General features: G+C 46.0%; 1 protein-coding gene across 5 annotated transcripts in view; it reads right to left on the reverse strand.

The window, feature by feature from the left end:
* Window positions 1-25486, reverse strand: part of ccser1 (coiled-coil serine-rich protein 1) — a 53041-nt gene that overhangs the window by 26848 nt on the left and 707 nt on the right. For 4 of the 5 annotated variants that reach the window (XM_081707336.1, XM_035522017.2, XM_081707335.1 and 1 more), the window contains exons 2-7: window positions 23910-25064; window positions 20880-21061; window positions 13595-13685; window positions 11138-11249; window positions 3698-3839; window positions 780-857 (exon numbers count right to left, since the gene is read on the reverse strand). In XM_081707336.1, coding sequence (XP_081563462.1) covers window positions 780-857; window positions 3698-3839; window positions 11138-11249; window positions 13595-13685; window positions 20880-21061; window positions 23910-25038 — 1734 coding nt within the window. In that variant the 5' untranslated portion in view covers window positions 25039-25064. The remainder of the gene's footprint in view (window positions 1-779; window positions 858-3697; window positions 3840-11137; window positions 11250-13594; window positions 13686-20879; window positions 21062-23909; window positions 25065-25486) is intronic. The other variant, XM_081707337.1, reaches the window with a different exon arrangement.

A 25486-nucleotide genomic window follows, 5' to 3' on the forward strand; every position in this document is an offset into this window, starting at 1 on the left:
TTTTTTTCTTTCCTCCTTTCCCCTCTACCATTTCCCCCCCCCCCTCTAGAAGGAAGCAGGACAAGTCCCCGCCCCTTTTCCTGTTATCCGATCGCAATGTCGGAATTCACGGGGCCCTATGGTAAGCAGCCCTGCCTGCTCCAGCGTGGGCGCGAGCCCGCGGACGGGGCGGGAACGTCACGTGGCTCGCTGCTGCGACTGCTGCTTCCGCCAGTTCTCCATGTAGGTCAGTAAGGAGGACAGCGAGGCTCGCGCCTCGTTTCCAGTTCGCCCAGCTCGACGGGATTTCCAACTCCGCGCTCCCAATAAATAAATAAATAAATAGAAGGTCCCAGTGAAAAACAAAATCCTCTTCCCTGCTCAATATACAGAACCGTAAACCTTTCTCCCATGACAGCCATGGCCCAAGGATTAGCGCACATAATAAAATAATCCCATCAAGATAGCTGGAAAATTTTTTTTATTGATGGCTGAGAAGAATAAACTCAGATCAAGACCTCTTCTATATGAAAGCTGACTTTAAAAGGCACATTTTTGGGAGATACAATAGAGAAAGAAATTGAAATGTACTCTCTATATTTCATCTCAGTAATGCTGATATCTAGGATAGCCATGGTGTGAAATCTTTGGAGAAGGTGAAATTAATCTATGCTTTTTAACAAACCATGAAGACATGAATCAGGACTGCAGGTAGTCAATGATGACATTCCCTTAGTAGAACAATTAAAACAAAAATTTAAAGACAAATTAATTCAATAAATTTCAATGCAGGCAATTACCTTGAGAAGAAGGGATTTCTCACTGCAAGGGCTTATGGGTAACGAATGAAGGCTGCTGGCAGGACTGGTCTCAGTACTCTGGAATGGGATGGAACAGCAGTTTAATTTTTCTTTCCAAACGATTACATAGGTCAGTTCACTTCCAATCTGAGTGGGTACTTCAGCATTCCAAATGACGAAAGCCCAATTATTTAGAGGATCGTGACATAGTATTATAAGGCATTATACAACACCGGATCAGAGGTCAAAAAGGGGACTGTGCCATTTAAAGCAAGAATCCAGAAAGAAGGGTTTCATACAGTGAGTTAGCTAAGCCACATGCTGCTTTTGATAGCTGGCTGTCACTCAGTTCTTCTCTGCAACAAATGAAGATATAATGACCTAAGGGAAGTTCACCGAGTGCTCCATGGAAGGCGTCGTCACCGAGATACATGAGAAATTAGCAACATTACTACAAATTTTTCAAACCGTTCTACAGAATTGCCGCAACAACACACACAAGCACTTTAAATAGACTTAGACAGGCTCTGTTGCATGTCAGTTCTAATGACCTAACTAGCATGAAGTTTCTATGATATCTGTTCCAATTCATTGATATGGAACGCACGAATGAACAGTGGGCCGATATTCTGATTTACTGGCCCGTGGAGCCGATACTCTGGTGTACAAGTACTACTCCTGCAAATAGAACTACGCTACGTGGCCAAAACGTATGCAGACACAGTGCTTCTGCCACACCCGTCGCTAACAGATATACGCATGGCTGTACTGTTGCATTGTGATTTTCATAAACAAACATCTGCAGTGGAATGGGTCATGTTGGTCATAGGTTGCCACCTTTTTCATGAGTCAGTGCGTGACATTTCCGCCACGCTACATCTGCCCTGGTCAAACTGTGCGCCATTATTGTGAAACGGAAGCTTCTAGAAGCAACAGCAGCCCAGCCACCATGCAGCAGAGCAGCCGAACTCACGGGGCAGGACGGCCGAGTGCCAGGGCGCGTAGTACTCAAAAGTCCTCTGCCGCGTTACCGCGGAGTTCCAAACCACTTCTGGATGCAGCATCAGTACCAGAACGGCGCGGCAGGAGCGTCGCGAAACGGGTTCCCATGGCTACACTCCGTGCACAGCACAGAGCATCAGCTGGAGCAGCCGAACGCCCATGGCCACCGGCCTTTGGAGCTGTGGAAACGTGTTCTCTAGAGTGACGAATCAGACATCGCTGTCGGCCGGTCCGACGGACGAATCGGAGTTTGGTGGATGCCAAAAGGAAGCTACCTTCTGGAATGCGCTGTGCTGACAGTAATGTCTGATAATAGTCAGAAGCTGTTGTTCGGGGTTAGGACTAAGCCCCTTAGTTGCTGTGAAAGGTAAACGTTGATGCTACGGTATACACGAACATTTGAGGCAATTATATGCCGCCAACTTTGTGGCAACAGTTTAATAAAGGTCCGCTCCAGTCCAGCATAAACACAAGATGTGGCGAGACCAATAAAGGTGTAGTTTAACGTGCGTGGTGAAGAGGAGTTCCAGTCCAGCAAGCTCATATAGGTGGTCAGGTATTCAAATAATTCTGGCCATATAGTGTAAGCATGTCTATCACAAGACACCCAGAAGGAAAGAAATGCCTAGATATATAAAGGAGATTCTCTAGCACAAAAAATACACATCCGCTTTTCAAAGCATTTGTTAAGAACCTGGTCAAAATCAAGTACTTGTAGTCATTTACAAGCATGTTGTTTCATGACTGCTTGTTTATTTTGGGGCATACTGTAGCCGCTGTGGGCTCTTCAGCTCTCAGGGAAGTGTGTTCTACACGTAACACTTCTGAAAAGGAGTTTCTGAAATGCAGATTTCCATTTAATTAAGAAAGTAAAAGCAGCTGTGCTACACACTTTTGGGGGACGCCAAAGTTAACCATTACAACAAGTCTAAAAAAAATCCAAGCTGAGTCTAATGAAGACTAGCATATTCCAGTGTGTAGAGGACGGATTTAAATTGAATACAGGTCTTCATAAATTCACAAGTTAAATGTTTGACAGCATATTCAAGCACATATGAGTTTTGTTTTACTATTTAACATTCATTTGCATTGTTGGCCTTGGATCACTTGTTTAAATTCCCCACATCTTTGCCTTGCTCCAAGTTAATCTCACATAAAATATAATAAGAAATGGATACACACGCACGTGCACACGCGCGCGCACACACACAAAACAAAACAAAGCATTAATCTCAGCTCAATATCGCCAGGTCAGGCAAACCGAAACACAGCAGAATGGCTCGAGTCATTCTGATTCTCGCTGGTGAACAGTTTACTTACGGAGATGGGAGATAGCACATTTGCAAGTTAATGAGAGGATGAAGTCAGCAAGGAGGGCAAACATTTTCCTCTTTAATATTCATGTTCTTCTGTGTGTACCCTTCCCTAGACCCTCACTATGGCCCCTAACTGTTATTTCAGGTTTTATGGTTTAGGGAAAATAGATTTCATGTAGCTAATCTTCAGAGGAATCTGGAGAAGCTGTCTGGAGGGTGCGGTGGGTATTCTGGTTAATAGTCATAGTCAATAAAGAAATAAGAATGAGCTTTACTCGGCAGAGAGACGAGGCCTTCAGCTGAAAACAAATGAGCTTGTGTTCACGGCTTCCACGCTGGCTCTCACGCGCTCGGCTAAACCCGCTAACCGCTACAGCAAAGGCGAGCAAAAGAATTCTGTCGCTGAACTGTGGGGGGGGGGGGGGGGGAGGCAACTTTTAGATATATGCTGCTCTAACGGCACAGGCGCCGAAAGAATCGTAATCAAAAGGTACTCTGAGCAGGTGGCATCCGAGTGTCTGCCTGCGTTCGTCCCGTGGGGGTGGTGGTGGTGGTTGCAAGGTGGGTTGGATGGGTTGAGGAGGCGCGGGGGGGTCTCACCTCCTGAAGGAGTCTGCGCAGGCGTAAGAGCAGAGTCTTCGTTGCCGTACAGTCCTGCTGCATCTGCCTGAAGGGGAGCGCCTCCAGGCTGGCGGGAGGGTCATCGTCGCGGGGCAGGCACAGCGAGCGTGGCCGCGGCTCCCTGGAACAAACGCACGTGGAAAGGTTAGGGGTCAGGGCCGGCACAGCAGGGCCACATCTGGCAGTAATTAATGAAGAACTCAAACCGATACCGCCGCCGACTTAGCGCTTTGTCTCGAGGGACATTAGCAAAAGAAAGCTTCCTGTACCCATGCTAATTCTTACTGACAGAACTCATCTCAAAGAAAAATATGAAATCTACCAACAGGTATAATTAAATATGAAATCACATCCACTTTAATCCATCTGCTCTAGATACCTTTGCAAATGAAAGGCTCATCGATGCACAAGCAACGTGACATAAATGGGCCTTGATTGAGAGCACTTCTCCAGTAAGGAAGACGAGGAAGCAGTCTTTCACCCTTAATCAGACTCATCACTGGAGTGCACTGTGCAAGTGCAGAGTAACTTGTATTTCTTGGATAGTTGTCCTTTGTATGGGACATTTAACATATTTTTCGTCCTTTTTCATGGAATATGTCTACATTGTCAATGTCACCCACATACTCAAAGAAGTCGCCTGATACTTCTAAAACAGAATGAAAGAAAAAAAAGACAAAAATTCCCCATGAATCTTTGAGACATTTTTTCCATACCAAGAAGGATAAGCATCTGTACTCCCTCATAATTCCTGTCAGTGATTGTATCACGATTTCAACAAAAACATTGTTATTCTCACAAAACAAATTGAATAATTACAACAAAATGAGGCCCATCAATAACTACAGACAGAATTTAATTAAAACACTTCAAGTGTAATTAAATATTCAAGAGGATAGGGAGGACATTTTGGAGTGCGCTTTTATAAGAGATTCGAGTCAGCGTTAAGGTTTAGTTAAATGCTAACTCAATAATGCAGAGCAGTTCTTCAGTAAGAGTGCTCCTATCGATAGGGTTACACTGAAGCATGTTTTTCTCTAAAACAAACTCAATACACTTCACTATGTACCCCTTCAGATGCTGATCATCTGTCTTGTCAGTGTGTTAACACAATATCTTCATATCTGATTTTTTTCCCCCTTTCTCCATCAAACAGTACTGCTGGTGGGATATTGGAAAAGGGTATTCCAACATGTATAATTTAAACAGAGCGGACTGGATTCCTCAGAACCCTTGGGAGGTACTTGTTCACGATGGCTGCACCGGGACTTCTCCACATCGGATGTGTTCAAAGTGCCGCACCGAGAACAAGGCCCGGTAAAACTCCTAACCTACTAAAACTCTGAGCTCAGTCTGCCGTACAGAACCTGCCAATGGCTAGAAACCTCAGCAGAACCCAGAATGTTCCTATTTCAACAAAAAACATTTGGTCAGTAATACTTTGCCAGTATGGTTACATTTAACTTGACTTTCACGTCTCTGTTCTCACACCTTTCTTACACGTGTTGAGCTAATATTTCTTTTAATGATAACACTTATGTTCTTCCAGTTTGAACCATATATGATTTACTGATTTGCATTTTTTTTTTTATTCAACTAAGAAAATTCGGTCACACCAATAAGCAGTCTGATCTGGCCTCATCGGGAACGCCCCCCGCCCGTAGGACTGGTCGTTAGCCTCGCCCCCAGCTTCAGCTTCAGCTTCCTGTATACTCACGCATCAGTGTTCGGTAGACTTTGCTGCGTTATTTGCCAAAATGGCACACCTGCTGTAAGAAGCCCATCAGAGTTGAAAAGAAAAAGCTATACTGCTCCAATCATACATACTAAGTGATTTTTTTTTAACCGTACATCGGCCCCTCACACACACCATCCAGATGATTCTCGCTCATACAGACGGGCCCGAAGCAGATGGCACGATTGCCAGGGAAAGGAGAAAGAGGGGGGGGGGGGGGATCAATTTAAACATTCTCGGGGTGTATATGCATTAAATATTGAACACCACAAACTGACCCAGCGATAAACGCCCTCTCCTCGGCTAAACGCCTCAGTCAGTGTCAATGTGTTGTGTCTGGACTTGCGTTGTTATTTACACCAGGGCCGAGGGAGAGGTCTTTTACTCGGCAATTATCCAGATTCAAAACGCTGAGCGCGATTTCATGTTTTGACTACTTTGTATTCCAACTGTTCTACAAAAGAACCAGACATCATAGATCTGCTGGCTTCTTTCTTTCTTGTTTTTCGGTTAAAGAAAGCAAAGTGCAGATGAACGTAACAAACCTCCCCATAAGAACGCTATAACTACCGCACTGAACAAACGACACCGTTTCCAGAGCATGGAAATGTCCTGTAATATCTATGGCAAGAGCAATAATAACACGCTACTGCATCCTCTCTTACTGGGCATGTAATTTTCCTCCCTTAACCACTCTTTTAACACCCATTAGCACTAGTTAGACACTGGTACCTTTTAACGCCATCAAGCCAAAATACAGTTCGCATTAGTGCCTGCTTTCCCTCACTGACATATGGGTCCAAGTTGAATATTTAAAAGTAGTGGCCATTAGCTTTGACAAGATCCAACAGTCACGTCTAATATCCCATTACAATATCATTATAGTCATCACATCCTCCCCCAGGTCTCTCGGAGTTCAGGCCATCACTTTGCTATTCGAATACTAATGTCATCCAGTCAGGGATTTGACTTTATTTATTTATTTTGAACGCAAGCCTCTTCGCTCCCAGGATGATGGGGCCCCTCCGAGCGCACACCTGGAAGCCTCGTGTTATGAGAGCATCCCCTGCGCTCTCTGCTGGGATCCCTCAGACGTAATGGACTCTCTCGGCCGGCCTGCTCCGTCGCTCTGTTCGGCGTTCAGGTTATTAAAGCGGTATTCCCGTCAGGCCTTTAGCATCTTGCAACACGGTGCCTTTGATTTCTAATTACACATTAATTTCACGCTCCAGGAGAAGGGCTGGTTCGCTGCACGATGAACCCTTTCACGCCGTGGTGTTCATTATGTGCAACCAAAGTGTGACCTTCGCGCATGCCCCAGAGAGCGCGCGCGAAAAGCGTCCCGGCCGTAACGGGCGAAGTCGTTATCGATATCACGTGCTTTGTTTCGATGTCGCGCTCGCGAGAGCCGCCAAGGCCGTCGGTGGTTCATCCGTCGGCGGTATCGACAGCGGCATGCACCAACGAGGAAAGAGCTAGAGGCATGCCAACGGGAACGGAGCTCGGTGACGTAATTGCATTATGCACAATATTAATGACTCAACAGTGGAATTTCAATAAAAGCAAGACATTCATAATCGCACGATTGTACGATACGATCACACACACACACACACACACACACAAGGATCCTAAAACATTTGATTTTCAAACATCTGACAAATCACGATTGGCCTGGAGCTATGTTCGACAGTACTGGCTCCCGTGGTAAACCATCCGAAGAAAACCTCGTACCTCGGCTAGCACGGTATTAAACTGTGCCGCACAAAGTGACTGGTTTCCCTGCCAAGCTAGCTTTAATTACCTGAGCCGTCTTCTAGAGTTAACAGGAATTCACCATACAGGCTCGTGATCTCCTTCACACATCATGTCACACAACAATGTTTTAAGTAACACAGCTGTGTTTTATATGGGCGCGTATAACGTACCTTTACACATTACAGCGAATAACTGAATTTATCATGCTTATCCGGAATTCTCTCAGACTGGATGGTATTCTTAGGTTTTCATTTGATTCAGTATACCCTCACAGTAGGTAATGCAGCAGTGGTCAGATAACCGTGGTGCTGCAATTTATGCAGCCCAGTGCTCGACACAGCTCAACGTGACCTCTCGCCTGACGTCCCGTTTTGACCTTGCGACTCACTTGCGCTTGCCATTTCTTTGCCTTTGGTTCAGGTCCCAAACTGAACCTGGGCAAGCCAGGAAATGACCTTGTTTCTGCTTGTTTGGAGCCGTTTACCTCCAAACAACCAGCTGGTCTAATTGGTGTGTTCGTTCCTTGCATAAACTCTCAGCATATTCCGTTTCAGCGTGGTGACACTTCAGGAAATGTTCACTTTGTTTGGAAGTCCAGAGGTGGCGGCTCCGAGCAATTTCTCATTTCTGTGGCATTTGTTGATGCTTATTTCCATGGAGTTGCGGGATTTGCCTCCGGGAATGGCTGCTTTTAACTGCAGGGGACTTACAGCAAACATACTTAAGCAGCATTCCTTCTCTTTTACGCAGTGGGGGGAAACCTGTACTTTTCAGCAATTTATTGATCTGCAGTCATGTTGAACTGTGCAAGTGCAAAATAAATCATAGCCAAGAGCATCAATTATATATAGATGTACCTCACGCTCCTGTTTCATGTAGCCTGACACTGTGAATTAGCCGGGCGAGTGCTTCTCATCGGATACGTCAGCCGCAACCCATCAGCGACGTCTCTGCGGACCTCCTGCGTGATGACCGACTGCTACCAAGACCGCTACTAAGCATGACTCGCCAAGAAATCGCAAGAGGACCGAGGAGGGCTGTCGTGATGCGGGTTGCGATGCTCGCGCCCACGCACGGGCCACGCCGACTGCCGCGATGAGCCCTGCGCTGCTTTTTCTCACCCTGCCTCGTCTTTGAGAGCCTCCCTCACCGAATCGCCTCGACAGCAACGGAGACGGGGAAGGTAGCAGAGGGCTGGACACGGAGCCTTCTGTCGTGGGGGACCGCAGGCTGTGCAGACCCTTCCTCCCTGGAGCAAGCCTGCTCTTGAAGGACACACGAGATGAACGGCCCTCGGGGGCCGAGGCCAGGAACACCTGAGCAGCTGGGCTCCGGCCAGGAATCGATTTTATGAGGAGGGACGATATAACCTGCTGGACGGGAGCTCTCGTTTGCCGGCTAGGGTCAACAGCGCGGTAAACCTGCGGCTAACCGGCTCCCGTCGCGATGTGCGGTTCACAAGTCGTCGTCCTCGCTTTAAAAATAAAGCCGCTAACCAACTCTGCTGCTGGGTTTGCAAGCATTTCTGTGTTCAGCGCCTCCCTTGCATAACAGGACAATTAAACTGATAAAGCCCTTGACTAGCTCAGTGTTTGCACTGTAGTGCTGCCATAAAGTGGGCAGAAAACCCCCCCTCATTCTCACAGTGCTCGCGTCCCTTTTTGTCTCCTCTCTGTCGGCTTTCTCTCATTTTCCATCTTTCTCTGTATTCCTCTCACTGTGCGTCTGTCTCCGTGCGTCTCTCTGTGTGTCTCTCTCCCTCAATGTGTCTGTGCCTCTCCATCTGGGTCTCACTCTGTCCGTCTCCCTGTTCTTCCCTCTATATTTCTCTCCCTCTCTCCCTCCCCCTCTCTCTCCATCCTTCTCTCACTGTCTCTCTCTTTCCATGTCTCCGCCTGCGTCACGGTCTGCGTCCGTCTCTCTTTCTGAAACACAACAGGAAAGGCGACACAGACCAGCGCCCTTAGTCCTCATCAACAGCTGATGCAGGTTTTTTTGGTCCCCCCCCCATGCAAACAGCCACAATTTGCCTTGGGACAGTAAATCTTGTCACTTGTTCAGGGTGCAGGATTAAAGCCCATAAAGCACATCCTCAGCTCAGGGTGAGAGCAGACACATATCGGTCCCAGAGCCAGTGCCACTTAAATGCCATCCCCAGAGTGTCCTTGCCTGCACTGTCGATTCGCCAGGCTTGAAGGCTTCTACAAAGCCACCTCTCGTCGAGCCTTTAGTTCACCCAGTTCCCTGATTATGAGAAAAAGGCAATTATAAACCCTTTACAAGTTTCATTACTGAACAACTTTGGTAGATTTAACACTCCTTCTCAGAGCAACATGGGGTTTTTTGGGTTTTGGTTTTTTTTGCAGATTTTGCAGCTTCTAAAGAACAGCAAATAACGAATAACTAGAAAAAAAAGAGCCGAGTTATAGCAGGTTACAGAGCATTAGCTGGCGCTATAATAAAACAGAATAAACCCTTGTATAATGCAAACGTGAATACATTTATAACGGGAACAAGAGCGCACGAGGAAGGACAAGGCATGGAAGCCTAATTCCAAAGTTTTTTAAGGAAAGCAAGCCAAGGTCATTCGGGGATCATCTTCCTGACACAGAAGAACCACCTGTTCCTGAAGGTGCTTTGGAATATTTTTTTTGGTCGCCCAAATATACAGGAAAAAATGTTTTACATTCAGAATCAGACATATATGACTTGGATTTGATTAGGAACAATAATTTGATAAAAGGATAATACTTTGTCCCATAACACTCCTCAACCTAATCCACATTGGCTCCCTGTGATTGTAAGAGAAACTTCTTTGTCCAACGTCTTTACATACCATATTGTGACATGACATAAAAAAATTGTCAAAAGTTGTTCAATCTGCCAGTGACGGATACATTTTTATGGATTCCCAAATAAACCACACCACTTGTAGGGCATGTTCTAAAAATTGTACAAATAATTAAAAGGTCAGGAAGCATATTTAATTTTCTAGGCCAATTTCCATGCTAATATAATTTCCGGCACATCCACATGGGAAACGGCTGGGTTTCAAACGCCTCTGCTGTCATTATGCATGAGGATAAGCCAGCTGTCAGAACTGAGATTCGGTTCCGTCCGGGCTCAGCTTTATCAACAAGTTCAAACGGCGGTTCACTGCCATTGTTATTGTGGGCTAAAAAAGAAAAAGAAGCAAAAAGAAAAGCTAATTGAGAAAGAGGACAGAAAAACGAGAGCTTAGAATTGTATAAATTATGGTAATCAGCTGTCAGAATTATCAACGAGCTGTCTCGTGAGCGAGACGTTTGGCCTCGGGAGGCTGAGGAGCGTTTCGGTAGCCAAGGGGCCGGTTCAACCAGGCCGATTACAATCAGCTACGGAGATGCGACGTCTTTAAAATGGAAGCGGTACTGATACGCACTCCTGCGCAACACTGAGGTGCACGTGGGTAACGCGAGAGAGACGCAAGCTTTTTCCTATTTTTTTAAAATTAAGATCGACTTCCAAAGTTTGGACAGCCCCGATACAGGGGTCACTGACCCGGCATTTCACTGAGCAGATGCTCTCCACCAATCACGAAGTGGAAACAACGACTGGGACTGGAACTCGTGCAGCGCAGGGAACTGAAAGGCTAGATGGGTCTGAGCTTAATTCCAATGCCGGATATAATAAATTGTGCCTCTCATTCGCTGTCTTCAACTGTAAAGACTCCTTTATAATGGTAACTGGTCCTTGAGCAGTTCAGCATGGGGTTAAAATGTTAATACTATTTCATAGAAGTGGTCACATCGAATTCTGCTCCCTGCTTGAAATGCAGGCGTTGTAGCGTGTCGGTGAAATTGAATGGTCATAGGGGGACCAGTTAAGGAGAGCAGAGGAGACGAGAAGGGACGAGGAAGAAAAAGAGGAGGAGAGAGGAGGAGTACCTGTTGTGCTCTCTGGACTCCTTCGCAGGGGTCTGGTCAGCAGTGGGCTCCAGGGGAGAAGGCAGCAGGTTCAGGCAGGAAGCGAGAGATTGGCTGGAGTCTTCCTGAGAAGCTAAAATAAGAACCAGCAATGCCAAAGGCATTTAAACTCATAAAAAAAAAAAACACGACATCACTCTTCTGACTACATTAAACAGAAGATGCCATCATACTTGCAGTAAATAAGTACATAAAAAAGAGCTGTCAGGATCTTAAAGAGAAAATGTGTATAAATGTTGTATGCCAGAAAACAAATGTAGATGTAGAGACATGAATATGCAAGGTTTCAGAAGAAACAAGATGACTACATTTTTTATACATATGGGCATGTGTGTGTATATATAATGTGTGTGTGTGTACACATACATCCAGTCATCCTGTTTTGTTTACATTTAAAGCATTTATCTGACGCTTTTATCCAAAGCAACTTACAATTATGACTGAGTAGAACTTGGGCACCTGAGCAAGGACCTTAACCCTCAATTGCTCAACAGTGTCAACTTGGCAGTGGTGGGGCTTGAACCAACAACCTTCCAATTACAAGCCGAGTACCTTAACCACTGAGCTACCACTGCCCTGTGTTTTTTTTATCTAAAACCTCACTTTTACTTTATTTTCACCTGCTAAAGTGAAACATTTCTGACAAAAAAAAAAAGGTATTAGTGACCAATATAGCCTCCCTTCCTTTCAATAAAACAGTCATAAGCCTTCCATTCATGGAGTCTGTCAGTTTCTAAATCTGTTGATGATCAGCAGCTACCACAGCCTCCTTACACTGTTCAGAGAGCTGCACTGTGTTCACCACAAATCTCCCGCTTAAGAAGGACCCACAAGACCCCAATAGGGTTGAGGTCAGGTGAGGAAGGGGGCCATGTCCTCATTCTTTCATCTTTAAGGCCTTTACTGGCTAGCCATGCAGTGGAGCACTTCAGTGTGTGCGATGGAGCATTGTCCCGCATAAAAATCATGGTCGTCTTGAAAGATGCAGACTTTTCCTGTACCACTGCTGGAAGAAAATATCTTCTAAAAACTCACAGTAGGTTTGGGAGTTGATTTTGAGTCCATCTTCAACCTGAAAAGGTCCAACTAGCTCTTCTTTAATAATACCAGCCCATAGCAGCACCCCACCTCCACCTTGCTGGCGTCTGAGTCACAGTGGAGCTCTGTGCCCGTTACTGATCCAGCCATGGGCTCGTCCATCTGGTCTGTCAAGAGTCGCTCATCTCATCAGTCCATAAAACCTTTGAAAAATCTGTCTTCAGATATTTCTGGGCCCAGTCTTGACGTTTCACCTTGTGTGTCTTGTTCAGTGGTGGTTCGGTTTCAGCCTCCTTTGCATTGGCCATGTCTCTGAGTACTGAACACCTTGTACGTCTTGGCACTTCAGGGAGGTTGCAGGTATGGAATATGACACCATTGGAGTATAATGGGTTCCTGGTCGCTTAACGTTCGATTCTTCTCAAATCTTTGGCAGTTAATTTGCATCTTTTTTTCTCAACATGTTTCTTGAGACCCTGTTGACTATTGCAACAAAAACACTTGACAGTTCTGTGATCACAACCCAATATCTCAGCAATTTTAAGAGTACTGCATCCGATTTTGGCTCATTTTGCCTGAGGAAAAGAAGCTTCCTAATAATTCTGCACACCTTGATATAGGGTGTTGCTCTCCTTAGGCCACACCCTCCCTCATTACACAAATACACATCGCCTGTTCTGCTTAAGTCCAATAAGCATTCAAGTTCATACAGGTTGGAGTTGTATAAATATGCATAAAGATGATATGGTCAAAAGACTGTCTTGCCTAATAATTGCGCACACACACACACACACACACACACACACACACACACACACACACAGAGAGAGAAACACCAAAGAAACGTTAAAGAAAACTACTGATTAGTAGTATTGGGAACAGATTGTGTATGCTTTTTTTTTAAGAAAAATTTTTGGCAAGTAATGTGATTAAGTGCCTTAAATTTGATTTTTTTGTTTGTTTTACATATTACACATTAACTACATAAGCATTCATCAGTACCGCCATCCTGAGGGTTATTCTGTCTCGAGGGTTTGGCCTTGGTGTGTGTTTATGTGCAGAGTCATATGTACTGATGCAAGTGCTCTCAAAAAAACCAGCAGGGGATCTGGAACATTAAGACTGACTAGCTCTAATCTCTGTGGTTGCGCGCATGCATAACTTTCGAGGGCAACATTTTATGAGATATTAATATCACTTAATGTTTCCTTAGCCTCCTAAGAGAAGCCCTCTTGTATTGAAGAGATGGGGGGGACTAACCCCTGCAAGCAATCCAGCCACTGGAGAAGCGTGTAAATGACTACAGCAGGGGATTGAGTGGATTAAGCCCAGGGCTGAACACGAGGCTCGTGGTTCAAGGTAGTATTTGGACAGGCGTACCGTGCCGTTGCCTCTGGTCGTCCGAGAGCTCCAGGTCCAGCATTAAATCGTCCTCGTCTAGTTCAGAGGAGCCAAAATTGAGCATAAAATCCTGTAAGAAGAGAAATCATTTTGTCAGTGTGGCTGGGGGAGGGGGGAAACACACACTCCACTTAACGGCAAGAGAAAATCTGAGAATGTGATCTGAGAATGAGGTCTTCGGGGGGTGGGGGGTTAAATAACGCATCATGTATTGCTTGATCATTAAGTTGCTCAACCTAAACCCAAAGCTTGTTGGTGACTTACTAAAAGAAACATACTGCCATCTTGTGACCAATATGAAGAAATCACTACCACGCACAAAAAACATCAGTTCATTTCTGAATAAATAAATAAATAAACAGGAAAAAAAGAAAAGGGGAAAAAGCTAGACCACTGAAATGCAGCCTTGGGTAGAACTGCGCTTGTGAATGAATGAAAAATTGTAAAGAGAGTCAAACAGGCAGTCTTGAAATCCCCAGTAAAACAGAACAAAAACAGCCGTTCTGTGGGTAATTAGCCTACACACACCATCAGCAGAAGAATGGGTACGTTATTAAGCACTGAGACACGAACAGGAAGTGTGTACATCTCTGTCCCCATCAGTGGAATACTACCAGTGCTGGGGTTGCAACAACACCCTTTTGAAAGGTACAGGTAAATGTACACCCATTTTGGAATCAATTTTCATTGACGTAGGTACATCACTACACAACAAAACTTAAAAATACTACTTTATTTAGGCTTTAGTAGGCTTAAATCTACAAGTCCCAAAACAGGGAAACCCAGACAAGTCCACATTCGGAAGCGGCGTCCATCATCACTTTACACTTTTCATTGTGGGATTTCGGGAGTGACAACGGTGTGGAGGCATTAACTCATTAAGTCTGTTAATGAGTTAACGACAAAAAAACATGGAAACACTCAGCTGTCCGCCGCCGCGTACGAAGCAATGCCCGAACACAGCCTACTGCGGAGCACCTCTCACTGCGGTGCGACCTCACAAATCAAACTTGAACACCTGCAATTCAGTGAGAGTGGAAAGCCTTTTATACAACAAAACCACAATAAGCAGAGAAGACATAACTATGTAATGCACTCCGAACTCCAGAAAAGCAATGTAGCTCAACCCTCCTCGGCACGCCCTGTGTCACTGTGCAAGGTTCTGCTCGTTTCAGGGCAAGACGCTATCCATCCGTGTGAACGTTACTGTTGTGTTAGCACAGGAAGTGCTCCTCTGAGACACTGTAAGCCATCATTACCTGAGGCCCTGAAGGACATAGCATTTGTAAACTCCAAAATAACGGCTCAAAATCTGTCAGTCACTATCACAAGGGGGGGGAAACACAATCACTTCTGCATTGGAGCTCTGTGATGGGAAGTAATCTCCAAGTACACACAATGAAACTCTTGGCTAAGATAGATTGGTTCCTGAAACGGTTTACACTGAAATGTGGAACGCAAATCGCAAACAGAAAACGGGGGCGGAAACAAACGCTCCGGGACTCCTACAGGTTGCAGAGACACTCAGATGATGGAGGAGATGGAGGCCCACCACCTGTCGCTGACTCCATCCCGCTCTGGAAACCAGGCCTGCGGTCACTACGGGCGGAGTCGCTGTCTCCCGCCCTCAGAGAACGTGCGCGAGGGTCAAAAGCTGTGACAGCCGGTTACATAATTCCGAGCATTAGCGGGCTTTGGAGCCATCCCAGACAGCATCCTCCAAAGGACGCGGATAAGCCGGTAAGCAGGAGACCGGCCCGAGACGCGTCCGGCAAAGTCAACAGAAGGAAAGCTGCTGAGCGGGGCCCGATCCCTCACGCTGGCTTCCAGCCGCCCTGGTGGGACGCGGCCCGAGAGCAATCCGGCGCCGACAGAATGTTCGAGGCAGCGGGGAAAAAAAAAAACTTTAAAATCCACCACATCATTCGACGTGGCTGGGAGATTTAGTCGGGGTTCGGACAAACGGCTCATCGTCAACAAGGAGCTTGTGAAGTGTCTTTCTGTAACCCGTCTGCAGATGCCGGCTCAGCCGCCGAAGCCCTGGAACACCAGCGGTGATCTCACAAAAGGGCTTTTGGTGAAAACGATCAAACGATAAATTTTTTTTGGGTTATAGAGGATGCATTAAAAAAACAAACATCAAAAATACTGTAAAGGGTTACCATCTCCTGATACCTTTGAAAAAAACCTTTAATAACTAACTAAATAGATGTTTTAAAAACAGGAGCAGTGCTAGTTTTATTGCCTAGGACCCCTAGGACGCAACAACCTGCAGTAAGAATTTGCAAAGAAACACTTCACCAGGCAGCGGAAGATGAATGTGCTCGTGTTTGGGGGGCCCCAAATTCTGTACCAGGTCTAAATGTAATCATTGCACATGCTTGACAGGATAGCATAATGGGTTATTTCAAGCCAAGGCTAAATCTGGACAGTTACAAACTATTAAGCAAAATAAAACATGATTCCATAAAAAGGCTCATTCATAATTGAACAGCTTTTCCAAACTGCAGACGCTGTAGGAGTTCCGGGGCATGTCCGTTTACCTACACAACGCATAATGTTCTTCTCGGTCCTCGTAAAACGTGGTCTGTTTTTAGGCTGCAGCAAATAAACAACATCTTGGCACTGAACCTGCTTTAGAGGGCAAAGCAGACTCATTAATCCGCTGCCAGACGACTTTAAGAATGCTGACCAGTGAAAACAGGAATTATTTTATCCTTAATGTAGTTTTGAAGTCTGACCGTTCAGCACTTCCTTTGAGAGTTTCGCATGGAGAAAGGACTCTGGTTTTGAACTAATCTCCACTGGTACTTCAGCCACCGACCCGTTAGAGCATACACATCAACCGGCTACTCCGGTCCACCGAAACGGCAGGTCCATGCATCAAAGCGAAGCGATGTTAGTGTTGTGTATTAGCCATAAAGTCATCGCCGGTGATGAACACCGAACCCAGGAGAACGATTACGCAGATATTGACAAAATCTTAAAATGGCAGAATAAAATCACCTCCAACTTTCCCCGAGAGGAAAACTAAAAATGTGCGGGCAGGATGCATAAAAGGAGAAGAAGTAGCAGGCGAACTCATTTTCAAGTTCGTTAACGTACGCTAAAATATGCCGAAGGCGTAAAGATTTCACGAGAGCAGGTGAAGGGGCGGCCGTGACGGATTTCAAAGCTTTCGGATGGAACATCTCCGATCTCTGCAAGCGATGAAGGCTCTTGTTCTTGTTTGCTTCAGCGAGGCCTCTCCATGACGACCCCCTTGTAATATTCTTGCTTGTTTGGCTCACTGTACTGCCAAAACGGGAACGTTCACCTTAGCAGATCGAACAGCTTTCCTGCTACATCTGTCTGTAGTTTGCCGCTGGCTTTTTGTCCTAATCCCGAGTAGATCTCCAGTCCCTGCTGGGGAGAGCCAGCCTAGTTACACAGGATTACACAGGCAACTGCAACCGGCACACTGCACTAAACAGATGTCTCTTTGGCAGAGGAATGTGAAAAGCCGCACCACGTGTCGCACTTTCGAAGTTGGCCCCTCTGACTCACTCGTGTTAACTGAGAAAGGTGGACATGTGGTTTTAGTGTACTAACTTCTTTTTTGCCGGCATCGCCTTGCCTGATGTTAATATCTCCCTGAAGTTCATCATATGGCGATATATGCATTTTTTGCACCTTGCTATTTGCACAACAGGTAGCACCTGTTACAAAAAAAAGTCCCAGCAAATATTGCAAAATATCCAACTTCTTCGGAGTCCTCCAATGAGGACAAAGCCGTTTAAAGTCATCAGTCACCAAACCTCACACCGGACCTCAGGCCGTCAGAGGACCTCACACTAGACGCCATGCCTTCACCAAACCTCTAACATGCTTCCCTGAGCGCTGGCACTCTAACATGTCTACTCTCTACTTTAGTTGCCATGTCTTGTTTATTGAACTTTGTACTTTGAGTTTCTGTCTTTCCTTCATTCAGAAACTGACCAGTAAACACGCACAGAAGTAAATGATTACCATTACTGCAGTAAAGACTAAACTGTTAAATGGTGTAATCTTAAGATAAACGTTTTGCTACACAGAGCACACAGTTTTGCAACCGGTATTTCCGATTATAAAACAATTTGTATTCAGCTATATATGGCCCGCCTGAAATATCCAAGGTTTTTTCAAGAGAAACAGAACATCTTGGGCAGAGTTCCTTCGCTGGCCAAGCCAGTCTTTCTGCTCTAGCAGGTGAAAGCAGTTTTACGAAGGCCCTCGTCACATCTCCATCCACGCACGCAAAACCAACGGGAGAACGATAAACGCAACACGAGTGGCACTCTTCCTTGTACAGCTTTGGCACACTAGCCAAAAAAAAAAAAAAAAAGTCATCACCCCATCTCGGCACTCTGACTCAGATTCAGCAGACTGGATGGGATTTTCTCCCACAAATCCTTTTCTAGTGGTGGGAATCAGAAAGCATGCACCTCACCCCTATCTGGCGGATCATCAAATCTAAGCGAAAATGGCTGCTCATGAAGATTTATAAGCTCAGGTGTCCTACCAAATATTCCACGGCACACTTCTGTTCCTGCTCTAGCTGTGGGCTTTAGAGGATAAGCCTCTTCTCCATAACCCCTCGCCCAACCCCATTAGATGGTCCGTCCCGAGGAAATTGTTTCTCTCAAGATCTACTGAAGCGAGAAAAAGGAATAATGGGTACGGATGGGGCTGGTTTGGGTAGCGCCTCGATCATATATATTTTTTTAAACCCAAAAAAATTATAATAATTCCCCACCAATTCAAATTTTGGATGACATTAAAATGACAATTGATAAACAAAAAATAATTCAGAAACTGTGATATTAATGAAGCTCTTTTCTAAATACAGAATACCCTCACTACTAAAGAAATGTGAAATACATGCGAACAACGAACGGTGCAACATACTGGATGTATATTCTAAACTGAAAAGGGACATGTGCAGAGTTCCCTGCTTTGGCACATGAATGTGAGGCAGCACTTCCTCTGGTGCTCACAACAACAACACAGGATGCAGACCTCTGCTTGGCCGTCACGGAAGACATTACTGTGGAGACAAACAACGCAGGCATTATTCAGCGAGGCGGAAAAATGCCAACATGAACAAAATCGGGCTGAATCATCTCAAATGCTTGGGGCCGACGAAACAGGACCGCACGCCGTTAATGAAATATTTCATACAAAAGTGGACAGAAAGAATATTTCTGAAGAACTGTCTGTGCTGTCTAGAAGGGGCAGAATTAGTATGTTTTCGGAGGCGTTACACCTTGTGCTGTCTGCCACTACACATCAGGATGATGTATAATACATATACTTATCCAAGTATAGGACATATATTTAGAGATTAGAATATGCTTGGTGGAGAACATTTGTGAAGGGTTGGTCTTTCACATGCATTCCTGTCACCAAGTTACATATATATAGCCATAAATCCATTACATATCATAGATGGCCTAGTAATCAGATGACAATAAAAGCCAGTACTTAAAGTTAATAATTTATAAAAGAGAGCCTCGCCTTTTAAGGTCTACAGAACATAGTAATACATGCACAAAGGAGAGAAGTCAGTGTGAAGTGCTTTGCTTTTAAACCCAAACAACTTGCAGCGTGGCGGAACCTAACTTCAAGGCACAGGAACATTGTCCTACTCCGAGAACGCCGAGGATACAAACGAGCTTTACGGGTTGCAAACCTCTGCCTCGTACTCCTGTGGGCAGACGGTATCGATTGCATTACACTACTGCTAATTAACATAACCACCGGCAATAAATGCACAGCAAGGCCAGAACCATGTCAGCCATTTTGATAAATATGGCCCTAATAGTCTTAGCGCTGAAGTGCTGTAGTCTGGCGGACTATTATTTACGATGCTCTTCTGTATTAAAATATTCTCTCCATTAAATAGGCAAAGTTCATATTTATCCACATATTTATTCCAAAAGTGGAAAACAAAGTTCCTTAAAGTAAACAATAATCTGCTATAGTTCTTATATTATTTTTGGGTCGTGTTTTTTTTTTGTTTTTTAGTACTGTTAGTCAAAAATATGTTTAGCGGCTGAACATTCTCTGCAGAGCTCACCACAGCTCGGCAAGAAGCAGAATGAAACTGAGATGTCGAGCAGTCTGTTTGCCTACAGCTCCCTTATTAATAGTGCACCGCTAATCACAATAAAGGCCAAGTGTGCAACTCCCCTGAACGTGTCCAGCTCGGTTACGCTTGAGTTTTAAATCTCGGGGTAAATGATGTTTTGGCTACAGCTGAGGCTAGATTCATGACGATGTAAAAGTTTAAGCCTTTTTTTCTAATATTACACTTGGATTTAGAAGATAAATCCATTTCAGAGCATCTCTGAAACCCTCGACGAATACCAGCCTCTTCATCGAAATAAATGTCACAATAAATATTCATAGCAATGTGGGCTGTGGGCTGTGCCCCCCCCCCGCATCCTGCTGAACTGTAGCTTCCAAGACCCCTGCAAAACAGTGCCACGCTGCCACAGACAGGTTCCCACATTCTGACTGACAAGAATCTGAAACTGTAATGAGAAATTAGGCTTCAGACAGCAGCCTGGGTGCAATTACTGTTCAGCAAGTTTATATATATATATATATATATATATATATATATATATATATATATATATATATATATATATATATACACACACGAATAAACAAGTAAATAGATTGCAATCTGCAAAAGATTGCGTACAGATGACAAGCACAGCTCAGGAGGCACGAGCTTAGTCAGAGGCAGTCGAGGCGGGAGAGGCCTCGGTGGCTGGATGCGCCGCCATGACTCCTCAGCGGCCCTGTGGCAGAGGACCCGACTGGTTAATTAAGAGGCTGCCACTGTATGCCCTTTTACAGGATGAAGACCTGAAGGACTAAGCTGTCCAAGGGGCAGCTTAAAAAGTCCGCGGTGGAGGCGGGGCGGCTGGCCCGCCGGAGAGGAGCGCTCCAGCCACCAACCGGGCGGACTTCCAGATGGCACGGAGTGGCGTTTGGTTACGGTGCGAAAGATTAGGCTGGAAACGCATCTCCCAAGCTCTTCTTCTGACAGTCGTATTTTAATCCCGCCACATTACATTAATCATCAAGCTGCTTATCGGCCAAAGCGTACCTTTGAAAAGAAGGACTGGCTGGAAAAAGGATCGACGTGATGCTCCGAGCCCAACGGCGCGTGGCGGTCCGTTCCCCCGAACCACCCCGCCAGGCTCCTCTGGACGCCCCGCACCCAGCTTACCAGGCTGCCCATCTTGGAGGACGACGAGTTGGTCCTCTGCTCGGCCAGGGTGCTGGTCTCCAGGCAGTGCGGCTCTCGGAGGTTGAGGTGAAGCCTGGGCCCCCCGGCGCCCTCCGAGGCCGACCTGAGCCGCTTCTCCATCCGCATCACGTCGTGGTAGGGACTGCTGCTGCACATGGACACTGCAGAGGGGCAAGGCACAGCAGGACTGAGGACACGCCACTCCTGCCTGCCTTTACAAAAACACTTTTAAAACATGTATTTAAAACAGTATTACAATGCGACACAGAAATTAACACTTTTCATTTAATACTTTTTTTTTTTTTTTTTTACTGTTTTAGTTATTTGGGGAGGGGGGGGGTCATATTTCCTTACGCTTTGAGGTCTTGTTTTTCAGAAATGATATTTAGTTTCTAGTCACACAACAATGAACCTCTCACAGGCTTCTCTGTGGCTTTCAACGTCCTACAATGCTACACAACAGCCTAATATTACCCGGTAGGCAAACCTGTGCCACCACCCTGCGTGTCTGGCCCATGCTCTGCGTGCACTCCCCACAGACTCCGACTCTTACAGTCTGGCGTACAGCAAGCCAGATCAAACGAACTTAGCATAAATCACCTTGACATGATCAAACTAATCCACCGAGTCAGTCCTGATTTAGACTAACGGCCTAAGACTTCAACGGCGTCCGCGCCCACCGTTTTACTGCGATGAGATGAGCTCTGACAAGACTCGAATGGAATGTTTAAGAATCGTCTCCTCAGTCGCAAAAGCAGACAACCGCCGCGGAGCGCACGGGGGTGCAATTTCTCCTGCAGGAGCACTGGGAAAGAGATAGATTGCTGGCTGAAAGCCTATATCAGGTCTCCACCACAGGAAGTGCCGCACAGTTTGGCTTACAACAAGCCTCTTAGCCACATGCATCCCGGTGTGAGAGCTCCATAATGGCAGCTTATAAAGTTGTGAAAATGCAGGCCTGAACCATCAGAGAGAGGATGCCAAGGGGGGGGCTGCATTTAACTGGACCTTCGCAGAACGTTTCTGAGAAGCTAAAATGTCCTGGAAAAAATGAAAATCCAACTTGTAATTCACGATAAAAGGGGACATTTGTATTCAGTTTTATTATACAGAGAAAAATATAACAAACACAAAAAAATTGGGCCAGTAAAGTCATTAGATTTGAGTCAGGTGTGAACATCTGAGAATTCTGAGAATAACTTGCCACCCACACTGTTAATTATATTAATAACTTGGCTTATCTGCAACAACCCCCCCCCCCAAAAAAAACAACATCCTACTTGCCTGTCAGCTCAGCACAGTCTTTATAGGATTTACTTAACCTCCTTCCTATTTTTAAAAATGCTACACATCTCAAAAAATGTTATTTCTACACACCACCTTGTTAATGTATGCTATGCTTCCTGAAAGTACGACCTAGGTTCTCACTTGTCTTTCTCTCACTTGTCACAGAGAGTTATCTTTTAGACAACACAGGAAAACTACCACACTTAATTATTATTAAAAAAAAAATAAAAAATAAAAAGTTAAACAGAATCAAAGCGACACCTGCTCCTGTGACTATATGGAAGTGTTTTAGTTCTGACATTTGAGACAAATGTCATAACACACGCTTGCTCACATGAAGGTGGCTGCCTATCTAGATTACTGTGAGATCTTCTGCTCTTATTGCTTAATGATTCAATGATTATCAGCTGATACAAGGGTATAACTGATTTCATATGCAGCCTGCAATGTAGGTAAACATTTCATGTTGGTCTACACTGTCTGTGGCTCATCACACAGATCCAAGTTTAGCAGTCTTTGGCTGAAATGTGAAAAACGATGCTGTGATGCTTAGTGCAGAGTTCTAATAATTTGTTACCAGTACACACAACTGGCTTAACTTTGAAGAACTTTGGCAAAGCATAAAATCCTCTCTCATATGTTTCAGCTTCACATGAGAGTATTTCCATCATGGGACTTAGCAAATTTGGTCAATTAAGCACAGCAACTGGCCTTATTCTAACGACACGTCTTCCCTTTGGACTTGTAAATCACCGTAATACAGCCAAAGGTCCTTAATAAATATACTAAATACTTCCAGATTTTGCATGCGGAATAAACTGGAAAAAATTGCACACCATAAACAAAAACTCATTTTTCAAGCCAAAGATCCTCTCAAACTGGCCACAAAAAAGAAAAAAAAAGACAACTGCTTTCGTCTCCATCAGTCGTGATTAGCGATAAAACTGAAGTATCGGTCATCGGTTCCAAGTCTGCAATATTTTACCTTGATGACTGCACTCTTAACTGGCCAGACTGTGAAATCTTCAACAGTAGTCCGTAAACTAGGCGTATTCTTGGATTCTCTGCATTCTTTTCAACCTCACACTAGGGCTCTGGTCAAACGCAGGATTTCTCCACCTCGGCGACACTGCTCGCCGTCAAAGATGCTGAAACTCTCGTCTTGTGATTCTAACGACCATCCATCTTAGATCGCTGCAACACTTTTCCACCGGAATCCCAACCAGGACCATCGGCTCCCTTCGGTAAGTCCTAAACTCTGCTAGGATTTAGTCTCCTTCTAAAACATCGGTTCACATCACTCTGACTCCTACAGACCTTTACAGGATCTAGAACCCCCATACTTGACTGGGTTTTGCATTCGCATTACCCTGCTCACACACTCAGGTGCTCTGATGCTGGTCTTCTAACAGGGTTATGGAATACTCTAGGGAATACTCTGCCTCTTTTCATCTGTTCCCTCCCTTAAAGCTCAACTGAATGCAAGGGAATTAGATCACTAGTTAGTGGACAGGAAATAGGTTCAAGCTTTTTATTCAAGACAAATATAAACATTCAAATGATAGCTCTACATTTTAGGTTTAGGGTGTGTCCTATAACAAAGCTAGCAGTGGCCTACAACAATACAACCCGCACATGCCCCCACGCTCACGCCCCCACACACCCTGATTAATCAGTAAATGTCCCCCTACGTATGCTGCAGAAGACTCCCGTGTGTCATACCTGTGTGGGGCTTCCTCGGATGTCTGGGCTTGCTCTCCAGTTTAGCCAGGCCGCTCAATTTTCCCACCTGCTGGATGAGAACTGGGTTCCGTGGCTTCCTCTCCCGGGGCTCTGGGTTGGAGCTGCTCTCCTCACTTGGCTCCGGGGCCTGCTCACACCCGCCGGCCTCCTGCTTTTCCAGGTGGATCTCCTCCACGGTCTGCAGGGTTGCCGGCTCTGCGTAGACCGCGGTGCTCTCACACTGCCCGTTGGCCGGGTGGCTAGCGTCCAGCAACAGAGGCTGCTCCGTAGCGGCCTCGCCCGGGCTGAAGCACACGCACGAGGTAGGCGCATCGTGGCCCGAGGTCTCAGGTGGGGCTGCCGGACTCGGGGCGGGCAGCGCATCCACTTCTGAGACAGAGTCCTCCGTGATGTGGACGAAGTCCGAGGGCGTGACGGCGGTCGTACGGTCCTCGGAGATCATGGGGGACTGCAGAGAGCTTTCGGCCAGCTCTCCAGGCCAGGAACCTGGGGTTCCTGTTTTGGGAGGTTCCCCCACCTCCTCCTGGCTTTTACCCTGCTCGGGAACATTGAAGGAGTTCTTGGAAAATCGGTGGTGAGCTGAAAAGGACTTGGGAAGCAGCTGCTTCCTGTGCCTAGAGGACCTCTTGCTGCTGCCATCATCCAGGAACCCCGAATCATCGCCCTCGTTAGTCCCCGAGCTGATGCAGTTGATGAACACGTTGCGATTGCCGGAGGCTTTCTCGAGGTCCTCTGTCTGGGAGCGGCTCATCCGCTTCCTGTGCCGCCCGAAACCGAAGGAATGGCGCACCTTGGAGTCGCAGCCCGCGGCCAAGCCCAGCTCGGACGCCTGGCTCCGGCCGTCCAAGCTGAGCGAGGCGGGGTCGGCGCAGGGCCCCCCGCTCCGCCTGCCGTGGAAGCCGATGGCGGGCGCCCGGAACAGGCTGCGGCGCTTGCCCGTGCTGCTCGAGCTCGAGTTGGTGCTGGAGGGGGAGGAGGTGTGGAGGCCATTGCCCACACCTCCCGAGGAGGGCGAGGATGGGAGCGAGTCCTGCCTCTTACTCACACTGCGCCGGAAGATGGGCAGCCTGGAGACCAGGGTGGAGCGACGTGGTCCTGACTCGCCCATCAAGCACAAGCATGGAAGTCCTCAGTCTGATCAAAGGGAAACAGGCGCATGCTCAGATTAAAAAATGAGGACCTGGCATTTTTGAACTGCAACCCGGTACTTCAGCCTTGTCAGTTGATGAAACGGTTTGTTATTTAAGGGAACGCACACAAAGCAGGATAATTAACGATCAAATGACAGCACTGTCATGGGTAGGGTGGGACGAGCTTTACTATAAATAAGCGGTATGCAAGGGATTTTCCAGTAAGACACATACTCCCTTCCACACAAAAGCGTGCATGATTCACCCTTTTCTACACCTGGTAATGAAATGAACGGTCCGTGGTTCGGTCTAGCTGCTGAACCAGAAACTGCAGCATGTCCACATGCCAGTTTTGTGGCCCAGACACGTTTCTTGGGCCACACTCCGACAGCTCTCCAAATGGTTAAGGCAAAGGTCGCGGAGGTT

Source organism: Electrophorus electricus, chromosome 25 (genome assembly GCF_041902795.1).
Source record: "Electrophorus electricus isolate QZ-2024a chromosome 25, ASM4190279v1, whole genome shotgun sequence".
NCBI lineage: Eukaryota > Metazoa > Chordata > Actinopteri > Gymnotiformes > Gymnotidae > Electrophorus > Electrophorus electricus.